General features: G+C 46.1%; 1 protein-coding gene across 4 annotated transcripts in view; it reads right to left on the bottom strand.

Moving 5' to 3' along the window:
* Positions 1 to 14555, bottom strand: part of LARGE1 (LARGE xylosyl- and glucuronyltransferase 1) — a 526275-nt gene that overhangs the window by 113811 nt on the left and 397909 nt on the right. For all 4 annotated transcript variants that reach the window (XM_038550745.1, XM_038550743.1, XM_038550744.1 and 1 more), the window contains one exon: positions 3372 to 3476. In XM_038550745.1, coding sequence (XP_038406673.1) covers positions 3372 to 3476 — 105 coding nt within the window. The remainder of the gene's footprint in view (positions 1 to 3371; positions 3477 to 14555) is intronic.

Raw genomic sequence — 14555 nt, 5'->3', positions numbered from 1 at the left:
TTCTCCAGTCACAGAAAGGAATGCAGGGCTCAGAGAGCTGGCATGGCTTTCCAAAAGGAATAAAGCCAAAAATGATAAAGTTAACCTCTTGAAGGCAGATTTTTCAACTCAAACATCTTCTGCTTTTTCTGGGGATTTTTAAAGTAAAACACAGGAAGCTGATATGTGAAGTAGAATCATCACTTTTTCTAAAATAATATGAAAAGGCAACCCCTTCCAGATAGGGGAGAAATAGGAGAAAAAGTGTTAGGTGACCGCATTATATTATATTCAGGGAAAAGCAAAAAATTTACTACTTTTTTTCTGACCTGAGGGCTTTGAAGACCTTAGAAAAAACCTCATATAATCACCGTTTTTTAAAGCAGAGAATGGATTCCATTCGCTGAAAGGTTAGGTGGCAGAAAAGACCCAAGAGGACAGACTGAGATTTCCTGTGCACACATTGTGCGCCAGTAAGGGCTGGCTTGTTGAACTAGTTATTTTGTTAATTCTCCCGTATTAGGAACTATTCTCCTATAGGAGGAAGAGAACTATGGTTTACTCAAGGAAGCGAACCAATGTGGCCAAGCCTATGTGGACATTTAATGGCTGAATTGCAATTCCAGTGTGGATCTGCTGGAGTTCGCCCTCACCAAGCTGAAGACTTAACGCAGGGCCTTGCTGAAGATACCCCTTGTGGAGGCCTGCTACATGCTGGGATTCAGGGCAGCATGCTCCCTCCCCGCAGAGTCCTCAATTTCCGTGAGAATCCTAAGTGCTGCATGACTCATGCACTGATGTGTGGTACAATTCCGAGTCTTAAAATAACAAATCCCCATCATGAAAGCCAATGCATTCTGATGTCGCATAAATCCTTTTATAATGATCACTTGGTGTCACTGGCTTATTTAAATGGACACATCACTTCTAACAGGGCTTTCCTCATCTGCTCTGCCCTTTAAGTACCAGCAAGCAGGGAAGTAACTCACTGCGCCTTGGCATATCAAGTAGGAGCTGGAGGTGGTTTAGATACTTGAATGTCTCCTGACCTCACACTGAAGTAAGATGGGAGAGGAGGGGAGGACGTGTCATTTTTGTCATAATAAATTCCCCATATGCCACATTTTTCTTCTCCCTGCAAACCTGGATTGATGACCAGTGGGTTTCGTTTTACGCAGATAACCATGACCCTGATGCTGTGTCCTCGAGACACCGCAGTACATCTCTATGTGACACTGTCTATTATTCTCATACGAAAGACAGAAACTCAACACACACCAGGCTTTACCTGAGATTCCCTTCTCCCACCCAACAGACACAGGAAGTCTCCAGCTGTATAAGAGCTTGAAGTGAATGTGTTGGAATCCAGGCTTTTACAAAAGATCAACATGGGATGATAATTCACCAAAGGAAAGTAAGGAGGAGTGGTATGTGCATCTCTGGCCCCACCATGGGTTTCTAAAGGTCCAGTCTCAAATGCACCAAGCAAGCCCCTGGGAAGGTTTGTTGGGAGGGGAAACAGAGCCACTTTTCAGAGCAGACCTTTCTGTTCCAGAAGCATCCTGGAGGCTTCTTATGGACAAAATCCTAGACCTCTCTCCAGATGCTTCAAAGACAGAGTCCAGGATTCCACGTGTTATAGTATTCTTGATCCCCAAGCCACTGAAGTTCAAGCTAGGAAGGTTAGTAGTTAACAAGGCAGCCTTCTTACTGATCAGACTGGAGCCTCAACCTCTCTCAGCATGAGTTTCTTGTGTATAAATAGGAAACTAGTAGAGATAAGAATAGCACCTGCCTGGTGGGTTAGTGTGAGGATCAAATAAGATGAACATCTAGAAAGCACCCGGTGTACACTTAGCTAGTATGCAGACACTGCCTTAGCCATTATTAAAATACTTCTAAACCAGCTAATGGAGAGCTGCTGCTCAGAGTGGTCTGCCTCTTCTTGGGGGTTCCTCAGACTTCCTCACCATCCAGCAACTCAAGGGTTATTGCCCAGCAGAGATGGGAGGCCTGGGTGTGTGTGTGTGGGGGAAACATCCAGGAGGTGTGTGAAAGGCTGCTGGTTAAATATCTTCCAGGCTGTAATGCCTGCAAGGTGTCACATGAAAAAATTACATAGAGTGAGGCATGCCTGGATGTTCTGGCAAATGTCAGGTCAGGAATGACCCCATCTCAAAGGACAACCTTCACCAGGCTCCCCACTGGGCATCTCTCCATGCTCCTCAGGATGTTGACTCTGAAACTTCCCTTGTCTTCCTCCAGCTTTGACCCCGCTATGGTTCCATCTCTGAACTCTCATCTCTGGGAAGCTTGACTATCATCCATTTCTTTTTGCTCTGGGACCTTGTATTTGTACCTGACCTGTCTGGAGACTAACCCTTAGCTTTTAGAGTTGACTGGCTCTTCCCACTACAGTGTGGCCCTAGTCTCCAGGATCCTTTAGGTGGTGCCATCCCTAGATACCTGCTCCACCGCAGGACAGCTGGTCTCAGACGCCAAGCCCTTCTGGGCCTGAGCAAGTCTACTGCTCCTTGAGCTCCAAGTTCTAATTCCAACACAGATCATATGTCTGCATCCTTTGAGAATAGTGTGCCAAAGCAGTGGCAAAGAGGAAGAGGGGGAGAGGGCAGAAGGATCCAGAAGCACTGTGACAACAGACATTGGCAGCCCTGAGCTTTAAGGAGAGGGAGGCCGCTCGAGTTTCTTATCAGTACACTCTGGGAGGTCATGGGCCATTTGTGGCCTTCCTGGCACGTCCAGGACACACTAGGGACTCCACATGCAGTTGTTGAATACAGAATGAATGGATGAATGATACCATTAACAGAGATACTTTAGCAGTATTAGCAGAATTGATGTCACTTCTGACCAGAAACTTTCAGAATCAATAGGACATCTGCTATTTCCTCCCTATATGAGGAAGTATGAATCCAGATGAATCTTGACGGCTTATGGTGAGCACAGATCCAGCAGGCCTGACATGGACATGGAATGTGAGGAAGATAAATTTCTATTGTGCTAAGAAGCTGAAACATTGGGGTTCTTTGTCACTGCACAATGATCTTTGCATCAACAGGGCCCTGTTGATGCAAAGATCATTGTGCATACTCCTAAAAAAGTTCAGTGGGATCTAGGTCTGATGGTTAGTCAGGAGAGAGAGTTTTTGGTGAGACTGCCACGGACTGCCAAGGTCTGATAGCTACTGTGCCTGTAGTTGTGGCTTGAAGAAAGAACTGGAAGGTTGACCGAATAGGCACTATCCACTGCAGAATTCGGGCAGTCAGTTGGCCTCCTCCTGGGCTTTGCCTTCCTTCTCCCTCAGAGGAAGGAGCGCTGAGCCCTCATACCACCTTCCGAAACATCCGCCATGCACCACCCTCACGATTTACCTGTGTTGTAGCCCCTTCCAAGGGCAGGCCAAGGGCGGTGATTTTTCCACAGGTTTCCAAGGTACCAGTCACTCTGGTTCTCGACCAAGCCCAGGACCTGCTGACCTGTAAAGTACAGAGAAAGCAAAGGTCTTAGATGAAACCAAGCCAAATGCAACAGTGAGAACTGAACAGGAGATAGAGTCAAGGCAGATCATCACAACAGTGGCTTTCATTAGTATGTGTCAGGCCCTGATCTAAGTGCTTCACACATATTAATGCATTTACAACTCCTACTTCGCCAGCCCTGCCATTTGGAGGCCACCTAGAGTAGCTAATTAACTTGCCCAAGGTCACCCACTTACTCTGTGATAAAGCCAGAATCCCCAACCAAGCAGCCAACCATTGGTCCAACCATCCCTTAACTCACCACCAGTATTACTTACTGGCATACCTCGAGTGTTCTAGCTGCAATATTCCCCACTGTACGCTAGCTAGTTCAATGGCTTTTTGAGCATTAGCTGCCATCATCTCCTGCCATCAGAGGGCAAAAGTGCCCCTGGTGAGGGAGGTGGAAGCTCATAGACAAGAGCCCCCTTTTGGCCGAAGCTTCTCATATCCCCTTTATCTTGAGTCAACAAGCCATGGTGTCATGTCAATAGGGGAGTGTCTTCTAGAGGAGAACTGCTGCCCTATCCCCAGCGCCCGGCTCTAATATGTCTGGTCTACTGGAGCCAACAGCAGAGGTGAGCCAGTCCTCTTAGTAACTCAGCATCTTAAGTGAGCTGGTCACCCTCTCCAGTTCTTTGGGCGTCCCATACGTGGGATTCCAGGCCTTCTATGGAGGCACACAGGGCATCAGATCCACCAATCTTCCATGAGACAACCCTATTGTGTAACTTGCAGGAAGTATTCCCTTGGGCCTACTATCAACTATTTTACAGACCAGGAAACCGAAGTTCGCCCGGACTGTGATGTACATGACAGGTGGTGGAGCTGGCACATAATTCAGTATCTGTCTGACACCCAGATTCCTTCCACCATCTCGGTGCAGTCTTACTTGCCTTTACAATAAGCATTTGAGGTAGGAATTGAAAATCCCCATGTTCTAGGAGCAGAAACTGAGGCTTGGACAGTTTAACTTGCTAAAGGTCACATGACTCATAATCATTGTCTTCCGCAGTGAACCGATGTCTTTGGGGGCTAAAATCTTTATGTTATTGGCCAATCTGAGAAATAAAGACCTTTCTGACCAAATAAAAGCCCAGCAGCATGTTAAGAAAAACACAGTGTTTCTCCCGGTACACCATGCTGGGTGATATAGAACCTCCTTGGTGTGATGACAGTTCCCTGAAACGATGGTGTGTGGGTTTGGTGTAATTTATTTGATCAATTTATCGAGCTCTTATCTAAATCATCACCTCAGCACAAATACATAAATTAGAGGCATGAGAAAAATACTACCACCCACTTTGTCATTGTATATGATCCCATCTAAAACTTGTAGAATCCCTCAGAAAAACCCATCACCAATTCAGGAAGTGCAAGAGCCAATCAATTCCACACACAACAAGCTTGGGATATTCATATAGAACAGTGAAATCTGAAAGGCAGGCTGTCCTTAGCAGAGAAACCTGTGTGCCACGTCCTGATGCTGGGACCTCATTACAGAGCTCACGTGATAACCTCGCACGGAGGTTGGGGTGTGGAGGGGCTGCAGAGTCCTTAGGGGAGCTGGTTCATAATTACTAACGACCACAGGTTCGGTGTAATGAAGGGTGTCGCATGCTCAGACAATATGGGGGCAGCCTGGGTGGCTCAGTTAAGTGTCTGCCTTCAGTTCAGATCATGATCTCGGGGTCCTGGGATCGAGCCCTGCATTGGGCTCCCCGCTCAGCAGGGAGTCTGCTTCTCCCTCTCCCTCTGACCCTCCTCCCTGCTTGTATTCTCACTCTTTCTCTGTCTCAGATAAATAAGAATCTTAAAAAAAAAAAAAAAAAAAAGAAATAAATGACAAAAGGGGAATGATCTTTCATTGAACTCAGGTGGCCACCTGAATTTTAGGTAAGGTAATCTTCAGCTACCTGAAGTCCAAATTTTGTTTTCTCACATTCTATGCATAGTGTTCTGCCCCAGTCTACTTCCTCAGAAGCTTTCTCTAAGTAGCCACACTTTATTCCTGCCAAATGAAAATGTACAGTTTTGTTGTTTGCATTCTGGCTCCCTTCTGGCTCTTGCTCACATGGCTCTTGCTTGGCGGGAACTGCCCTTACCCTCGGCCAACTCCTGCCCGGAATCCCTTCCAGGGCATCTCCAGCACAAAGACATCTATGAACACCACTAAGTCTGGATCTTTACCTTTGCTCACACATGAGACGGGAGACAGCTCTATTTAGCACTTCCTCCTGGCATTTTTTTGCCATCAGCTGACTTATGCCTTGTCAAAGGCAGCGTGGGTGACACATGGGCACATCCACACCTCATTTGTAAATATCCACTTCTACCTTAGTCCAACGGCAAGGACTGAGTAGCATCCAACACACTAACAGGTGCTAATAAATGTCTGCTAAATATATGACATCCAGTGGGTAAACCCCTCCCGACTGCGGGACCCATAATGTTAGTATATTAGTATTCTCACATCTTTGAAGCTGCAGAGCATTTTGCCCTCCCCTCATTCACCGAGATTGACACATTCTCCCAGAATTCTTATTTAGAAGTGTGGAGGCATGAGAGAATTAATAGATGATATTAACCCCATATTCCCAGATACCAAACCAATTTAGAGGTAAAAAAAGTAAGAGCAAAATGTTACCTTATTACTGCAAGTTAGAGGACTTACTGTAGATAGGCATCATGCCAAAACCCTGACCACAGTTAAAATTCTAGAAGGACCTAACTGTTATGCTGGATGACCTCCAAAGAAACCCTCATGGATGGGCTTGCTCTCTTTCTGAAGCTTCCAGATGAGCTTGGATGATTATAGTTAAAAATAGCTATCACTTTTACAGCACTCAATACATTCTAGCCCCTAATGCTCCAAACTGTTCAGGGGCTTCACAAGCCCACTCACAAAACCCAGGCTACTAATTTTAATCACTGACAGAGCAGCTAATGGATCTGTCTAAAAAAGCAAAACAAAGGCTCAGTAGTTGTTTATTATTTTGCATTTTCCCAACCAGTGGATATTAAAATTACCGCTATCATGATGCTAATTAAGGAATTTTTTTTTAGACCCTAAAGAGGGCTGGCATGTGTTAAAAGAGTTGTTTGCGATGATCATGAGAAATGCAGCCCAGGTGCAAAGTGAGAGACAGGGAATTTGGTGAACACGACTTGAGATTAACCATGCAGAGCCTTCCTTCTCTGGAGATTGTGACCTTGAGTTCAAGCCTTCAGCAAAGCAACCAGTGTAGAGGTGCTTCCAGGTGTCATCACTACACTTCTGCAGTTTTCCACACGGGTGAGGAAGATGCCAGATTTGCTGCACAGAGCTGAGTGGGAGCATGCATCGATCTTGGTGAATGAAGGGAGGGCAAAATGCTCTTTCTGAAGCTTCCAGGTGAGCTTGGGTGATGCTAGTTAAAAATAGCTTATCATGTTGGCAAATTGAATTCCAATAAATAAATATAGAAAAAAAATAGATTATCACTTACAGAGCACTCAGTACTTTCCAGGCCCCAATGCACCACACAGGATTCTAGTCATTGGGTCTAGTCATTTGCATTACAAAAAGCCCAGGTAATTGGAGAGCACCTTGAAGTCTGAGAATTACTGAACCAGGTCTGGAAGCTGTGTCCCAGGTTTGGTCTGGGGTGAGGCTCGCGTGCGGAACCCTTAACACAAAATAAACTGGAATCTAAATCCCACCCACAAACCACCAGAATTCAGTGGCAGCCTCCAGTGTTACACTTCTTCCTCTTCTTCTACTTCTATTTTTTAAAAAATATTTCATCTATTTATTCATGAGAGACACAGAGAGAGGCAGAGACACAGGCAGAGGGAGAAGCAGGCTCCTTGCAGGGAGCCGGATGTGGGACTCCATTCCAGGACCCCAGGATCATGACCTGAGCCAAAGGCAGACCCTCAACCACTGAGCCATCTAGGCGCCCCCAGTGTTATGCTTCTTAAGGACAGTGAAGTGATGAAGAAAATGAATCCTAGAGCCAGACTGCCCAGGTTCAAACCCCAGCTCCTCTACTTATTAGCTGTGTGACTTCAAACAAGTTACCTAACCTCTTGGTGCCTGTTTCTTCATTCATTTATTTATAAAGTGACGTTAACACATAGGATATATCTTAGAATTTTTTTTTCTCTAGGCACAAGTTAATTTTGTGCTTTTTTGCTTATTCAAATGTTGCAACTTAACAATGCCTGGAAAACTAGTAAAACTGTTCAGGAGGTATTTGCTCTTATCATTACACCCAGAATTCCCTGGCCCCGGTTCTATCCCGGTCGCCTGCACTCAGGAGGCGTCTGTGGCTTCGGCCATCTCCCTGGCTCCTTCCTTACCTGCCTAGGTCCTTTCTCTGCCTACGACTTTGGTTTAGTTTAGCAATCGGCTGAGGCTTTGCTGTGTCAGATAGCACACAACAAACCAAGGAATCAAAGATAAAACACGGCCCTCACCCTAACAGGCAGCTAGAAGAAGAGGCAGAGAAACACTTCTGAAGCAGCTGGTACGCACAGCAATAGAAACAGCAGTACGTCGGAGGAGTGGAGGGCAGGAAGTAATGGGTTCTGTGGGGGACGGTGGGGGACCAGCCGGGCGCCTCCCGGGGGTTGCCTGCCGCATCCTTTGCTGCACGATGGGCTAGACCTGCCCCATCGACACCGCCCTCCACACTCCCAGGCCTCCCTGATAACAGTGCTACCTCCCAACACCCCTCTCCGCAGAGGCCCTGCTGCTCCCTGGTGACAGTGCATGAGACAGGTCATGCCAACCCCAGCTCAGCAGCCAGGCGGCATCATCTGGTCTCCAGAGGTCAAAGTCGACAGCTTCAGCCTGGGTGATGCTAGCACATGAGGCCTGCTGTCCCGTGAAGAGGTGAGTCCCAGGGGACTCCTCCTGGGGTGGGGGTGGGGGGGCCATGGGCTGCTGGCGCACCCCCTCCCTCAGCATTCCGCACTGTCTCGTCTTCTTAGGAGTTATTATAATAAAACACCGTGACTAACAGAAACGGCTTTGTCATTGTTTTCTGGGCGGCCCTGTGGTTATGATTAAGTGCACTGTTCCCTGTCTCCCTTACTCGAGGCACAAGTTAACTTATGAAAATGAAGCTGTCTTCTTTGCTTATTCATACATCACCACTAACAGCCAGACAAGAGCGAACAAGCTTGCTATTCTGCTGGGGCCCTGGTGTCGGTGTCAGCAGCCAGCAGACGGATGGCTCCGGGCTGGGAACCCCCCTCGCTCCCTCCTTCCACTGCTTTTGGCTCGAGGCAGGGCTCTGCTCGGGGTGGGGGGTGGTGAGGCCCCAGGAGCGGGCCCTGGGGAGGCTTCCGTGTGGCACACCGGGCACGGACGGGGCGGGCTGGGCATCGCCCACCAGCTAGGAGGAGGCGGCGTGGTGAATTATAGACACAAACGGATTGTAACCCAGACTGACGTGGGTTCTAGCCTTAGCTCCTCATGGCTTGGTGGAGGTCTTACTTTTTCTGAGCCTTGCTTTGTTTTTTTGTTTTGTTTTGTTTTGTTTTTTTTAACTGCAAAATGGCAAGAAGAGAATCTATCCCCTTGCCTACAAGAACGGATGTGCAGATCAGGTGACAGAGGTTAAGCGCTCACCTTCAGGTAGATGCTTCCTTCTGGATGATGGTCGTTGTGCCTGGTGTTTGAGATTTCTCCTCAAGGGCTGACGCTAGCTGCACAGACTCGACACGGCGAAATCTGGCCCCACTGCCCCTACCCTGTCCTGTTGGCCTTTGCCCTGACCCCCTGCGACTTTCTGAAGCCCTGTCAGCTTCGGTGACACTAGTCCCTTGGCTGTCTTCTTCCCTCCAGATATTCTTTTTCTGCCTCCCCTTGGATGCTGGTGTTCCCCAACTCCCTTCCTTAACCCCCTTTTCTTCTTGTTCTACGTTTTATCCCTGGGTGACAGGATCTACTCCAGTGGCCTCAAATACCACCGACAGGAAGTTAATCACCCACCTCCATCCCAGCTCAGACTGCTTTTCAGAGCTTCTGCTCTTAAATCCTTGCTTGTCACATCCCTGCCATAACCAAATCCCACAGATTTTATCTGCTATTTCTCAAACTCGTCCCCTCCCCTGTCTGTCACCCCCTCAACCTGTCTCTCCTTCCTAGATTACTTGGCAGATCACACTTGATCACCTTTCCCTCAGGGGAGCCTTGCTGTTCCATTCTGCCCACAAAGAAATATTCTGCAAGTGCAAATTTGATAATTTTCCTTCCTTGATTAAAAAGCTTAATGCTCCCAGGCCCCCATATAGTGTGGATGGATGGATGAAAAAGAAGTACTATCTGTCATCGACCATCCTAGCCCATCTGGAAGTGATGAATTCTATCTGAATGGGATGGAGGTGGATGCTTACAGGTTAATCTCCCCAGGTAATAAACACCAGAGACAGGTAGTTCTAGCTCTGATCACAGATGCTCCTAGGGCTGTCTCCGTATCCCCACCACCAGGAAAGTTCCTGGATGCACGGAGAATCTGCCAATCACTGCTGCATATCAAACAGCTCTGCTTATACCAGCAGGTGAATATTAAAATGTTATAACCAGGGGCTGTCTGGGGTATCAGCAGAGAAAGCAACAATGACTTTCCAACCTCATATTTATTCTAATAAGCTATTTTAAAATAGAAAAGCCTTTAATAGTATCATTCAGTGCATGTCTGGGTGCAGGATGGCTAATAACAAGGAAAACATATACTATCACATTGCCGTTTACTAAACATCCTGAAAGAACTGCTGTGAGTCTGCCCTGGTTGCCCCTGGCTACTGGGTGCGGAATAATCAAGCATCCCCTTAGAAGATGCCACACAAAAGGGTATTTAAGCAACTCTGAATGGGTTGAAAAGGACTGTTTCTGAACCTGCATGTTTCACTTAAATGCACTCTGGGATCATAGAAATTCATAGGCTCAGCAAAGATCTGAGTACTCACTCTGGGGCCACCTGCCTTATACAGGTGGAGCCAGAGAAGGGGGATGAGGGACTTAGGGACACAACACCTAGTCCTGGGACTCTACTGCCGACTCTATGCTGTGTTTTCTACTCATCAGTTTCTCCGACTTGGTTATGCCTTCTTTCCTGGAGCGTGAATATAATTCTCACCTGGTTCAAATTTTAGCTCTCCTACATTTGACTGGTAATCCTGGGTAAATACTTTGGTCCTCAGTTTCCACCTCTGGAAAATGGTAAAGGTATCTATTTCAGGGGGCTTCACTGAGATCTTGAGCAGGTTCATGTGTCTCAGGTTCATACTGCATGGCCTTGAGTCAGAACCCATGTACTCCCAGTCGTCAATCATTGGTTGCCCAGGGGGTAGTGCCCCTGTTCTGAATTGTTGTTCAGGCAACCTCGATTTCATTTAGAGATAAAGACCCCATCCTTGCTGACCTCGATAGCTGATGGATAATCCCTTCTAAGAGGAATTAGAATCTGTGTCACTCTAGAAGGTAGAATTAGGCTGAATGAGTGAAGATTGGAGGAAGACAGATTTTGCTTCTTAAAAGCAAGACTGCAAGAGTTCCATGAGAGTTCACCAAGATGGAAACCAGCTGCCTTTCTAGGGAGCAGCTTCTGAACACTGGCATGGTTCTGGAAGAGGCTGCACGATTCAGCCCTCATCCAGCAGGTATTCACCAAGACCCTACTGTGCATGGGGCTGTGTCAACTGCTGGAGACACAGCACTGAAGACAAGAGAGTCCTTGCCTTCTGGATTTTATGATCTCTACAAAGAACTTCTCAAATGGGTTAGCTATCATTGGCCAGGCCCCACCTCTAACCTCCCTAGCCTCCGGGGTAGGCTAGGGGCCTTCTCTGCAAAGACAGCTCCATTAATTCTCATGTATGGCAGGTTTGGGGACCTCTGCAGTGGGAGGTCACCCAGCCGTTATGCTGTGGGAGAAGGGTTTCTGTATTAGATTTGATGATCTCAAAGCTCCCTTCCAACCTGTGAGCTCGCTTTACTGTAAAGCCCAAAGGACCTTTCTCAGTATCCCCTCAGGCTGTACTGTCCCCATACACATTCTTTTTCCACTTGCACTGTATATGTGTGCACACAGCTGCCCTGTGATGGGAGCCTGTTTTTCTCAGGGCAGCCCCCTTTTTGTGAGCACTTTGTCCAGGCACTGGGATACGTGCTTTCCATGCGTTGTCTCAGAGTACCTTACAACAACCCCATGAGGTGGGTGTGGTGCTTATCTGTATTGTTTGGAAGGAAAACTGAGGTTTAGAGAAGATACATCACTTGTCAAGGACAAGTGGTTGGGATCCCAGAAGTTGGGCTCTATTCAGGTGTCTTGATTGCAAATGCCTTTTTTTTTTTTAAGATTATTTATTTATTTATTTATTTATTCATGAGATACACAGAGAGACAGAGACATAGGCAGAGGGAGAAGCAGGCTCTCTGCAGGGAGTCTGATGAGGGACTCAATCCCAGGACCCTGGGATCATGCCCTAAGCCAAAGGCAGATGCTTAATCACCAAGCCACCCAGGCGTCCTAAAAGCCTGTGTTTCCATACCTACACTCATTGTTAGGAACAATCTGCAAGGCATCTCCTGCCCTAAATACCACCATGTGAAAAACTCCAAAGGACAGGAGAAAATGGGTAGAAAGTCTGGCCAAGGATTATTTGAGCTGCACAGCTGTTCCTGCCTGTGCTGCCACCAGGGGCTGTAGGTCCAGAATACTGCAGAGTCCTCTGCTGTCCATCAGGTGCTCTGAGACTAATTTCCTTCAGCATTAATCCCAGGGCACTGAGCTGGAGCACTTTCCTACCCAGGGGTACCCAGAGAGAACAGAAGGACAGCCCGAGGCTCAGAACAGAGTCTACAATCCAATAAAGGTCCAGATAACGATTCCATCTGCCACGATGCAAGAGCAAGTCCCCACCCACCCTCTCGAGTCAGTCCCAAGCGGGCCCACATTAACTTAATTTATGGTTTAAAAACTCCTGCTCGATCGCAAATAATGATTTCTCTCTTCTTCCTTCCCTGAACTTTGGTCTTTGGAAATGGGAAAAACTGAAAAGGAACTCAGGGCCAGCCTTTGGGCTCTCTTCCAAGGCTGCTTTTATCACAATGACTCCCAGGACGCTTGGCTGCTGTCACCTCTCAGATGAGGCCCCAGCCAGGGGAGCAGAGCTGGCCCGGATCCAGCTACAACTTCTATCCGTGGACTGCTTGGATCCTTTTTTAAAAAACACAATTTGTTGGCATCTTTCTGATACTTTGTTCACGGACACTCCTTTGTCTCACTGGTAACACTGCCTAGGAGAAATTATCTCACTTTTCCTACTGGGGCTGCAGGAAAAAGCACTTGTTTGTAGGATTCTCAGACCACCAGAGAAGTTCTGGCTTTTCCAATTATAGTTGACCCTTGAACAACATGGGTTTGAACGTGCAAGTCCACCTACACATTGTGGATTTTTTTTTTTTTATGAATACAGTACTATAAATGCATTTTCTCTTATTTTCTTAATATTTCCTTTTTTCAAGCTTACTTGCTTATAAGAATACAGTATATAATACATATAACATACAAAATATGTGCTCATCAACTGTTCACATTATCACTAAGGCTTCTAGTCAACAGGTAGGTAAGTTTTGAGGGAGTCAAAAGTTATATGTGGATTTTTCAACTGAGTAGGGTGGTGGTGGTGGTGGGGGGGGTAGGGCTCCTAACCCTGTCATTGTTCAAATGTCATTTGTAGTAACTGTGTGTCCTGGACCAAAACTACTTGATTTTTTGAGCTTTAGTTTTTATTTCTTTAAAATAGTGATTCGAAGGGGCACATGCACCCTAATGTTTATAGCAGCAATGCCCACAGTAGCCAAAATATGGAAAGAGCCCATATGTCCATCAACAGATGAACAGATAAAGAAGATGTGGTATATACATATATACCACATTATACATATACAATGGAATATTACTCAGCCATCAAAAAAGAATGAAATCTTGCCATTTGGAATAATGTGGATGGAACTAGAGGGTATTGTGCTAAATGAAAGAAGTCTCAGAGAAAAAGACAAATACTTTATGATTTCACTCATAGTGGAATTTAAGAAACAAAACAGATGAACATCAGGGAAGGGAAGGAAAAATAAGATTAAAACAGAAAGGGAGGCAAATTATAAGACTTTTAATTCTTGGAAACTGAGGGCTGCTGGAGGGGAGGTGGGTGGGGGGATGGGGTAATTAGGTGATGGGCATTAAGGAGGGCACATGATGTGATGAGTACTGGGTATTGTATGCAACTTATGGATCATTAAATTCTACCCCTGAAACTAATAATACGCTATATGTTAACTAAATAGAATTTAAATATATAAAAATAAATAAAATAGATGATGGTAAAAATCCATCCTATTTCCACTATATGGTTTCAAGAGTGAAATAAAATGTTGTAAACTATAAACTACTGTTCAACTTTAAGTATTACCATCATTAGCAAACATTTCTGGGTCTTCTGTAGCTATTACTCAATTTTTCCCCTACAGTATTCCTGAGATTATAGCATTATTACTTGCTGATAGTCTACATAAGCAGCGGCCTGACACAGCAAACTTTATTCTTTGAAACATGGCCTGGAAGGCGGAAGTGGCCAGTAGATGCCTCAATGTGGCTTAGAAGCAGCCAGAAAGCATGAGGACCAAATCTGTCTTCTTATGACTGGCCCTCGGGCAGATTATAGAGATGTAGGGATGCTCATTCAATGAGGGAGGACACAGAGGAAGTTTGGAACAGAGATACTAAAACACTAGAGGATCACCACCAGTCTGGACCACTCAGTGTCAGGTTAATGAAACTTCATATTTTGAAGTTGTCTCATTGCCATGAGGTCAATCACTTGTCCATTTAGCAAATACTTATTGAATACATATTGGTTAAGCACCAGGCTGGGCCATGGGGATGCAAGAGTGGGTGAATCATGAGACAGTCCCTGCCCTCAGTGTAGCTTACAGCCTTGGAGGACAGATACGCTTGCTAGGGATGCTGTAACAAGTACCAC

The sequence above is a fragment of the Canis lupus genome, chromosome 10, assembly GCF_011100685.1.
Source record: "Canis lupus familiaris isolate Mischka breed German Shepherd chromosome 10, alternate assembly UU_Cfam_GSD_1.0, whole genome shotgun sequence".
Lineage (NCBI taxonomy): Eukaryota > Metazoa > Chordata > Mammalia > Carnivora > Canidae > Canis > Canis lupus.
Note: the sequence above shows the minus strand (reverse complement) of the source record. Positions and strands in the feature narration are given on the sequence as shown.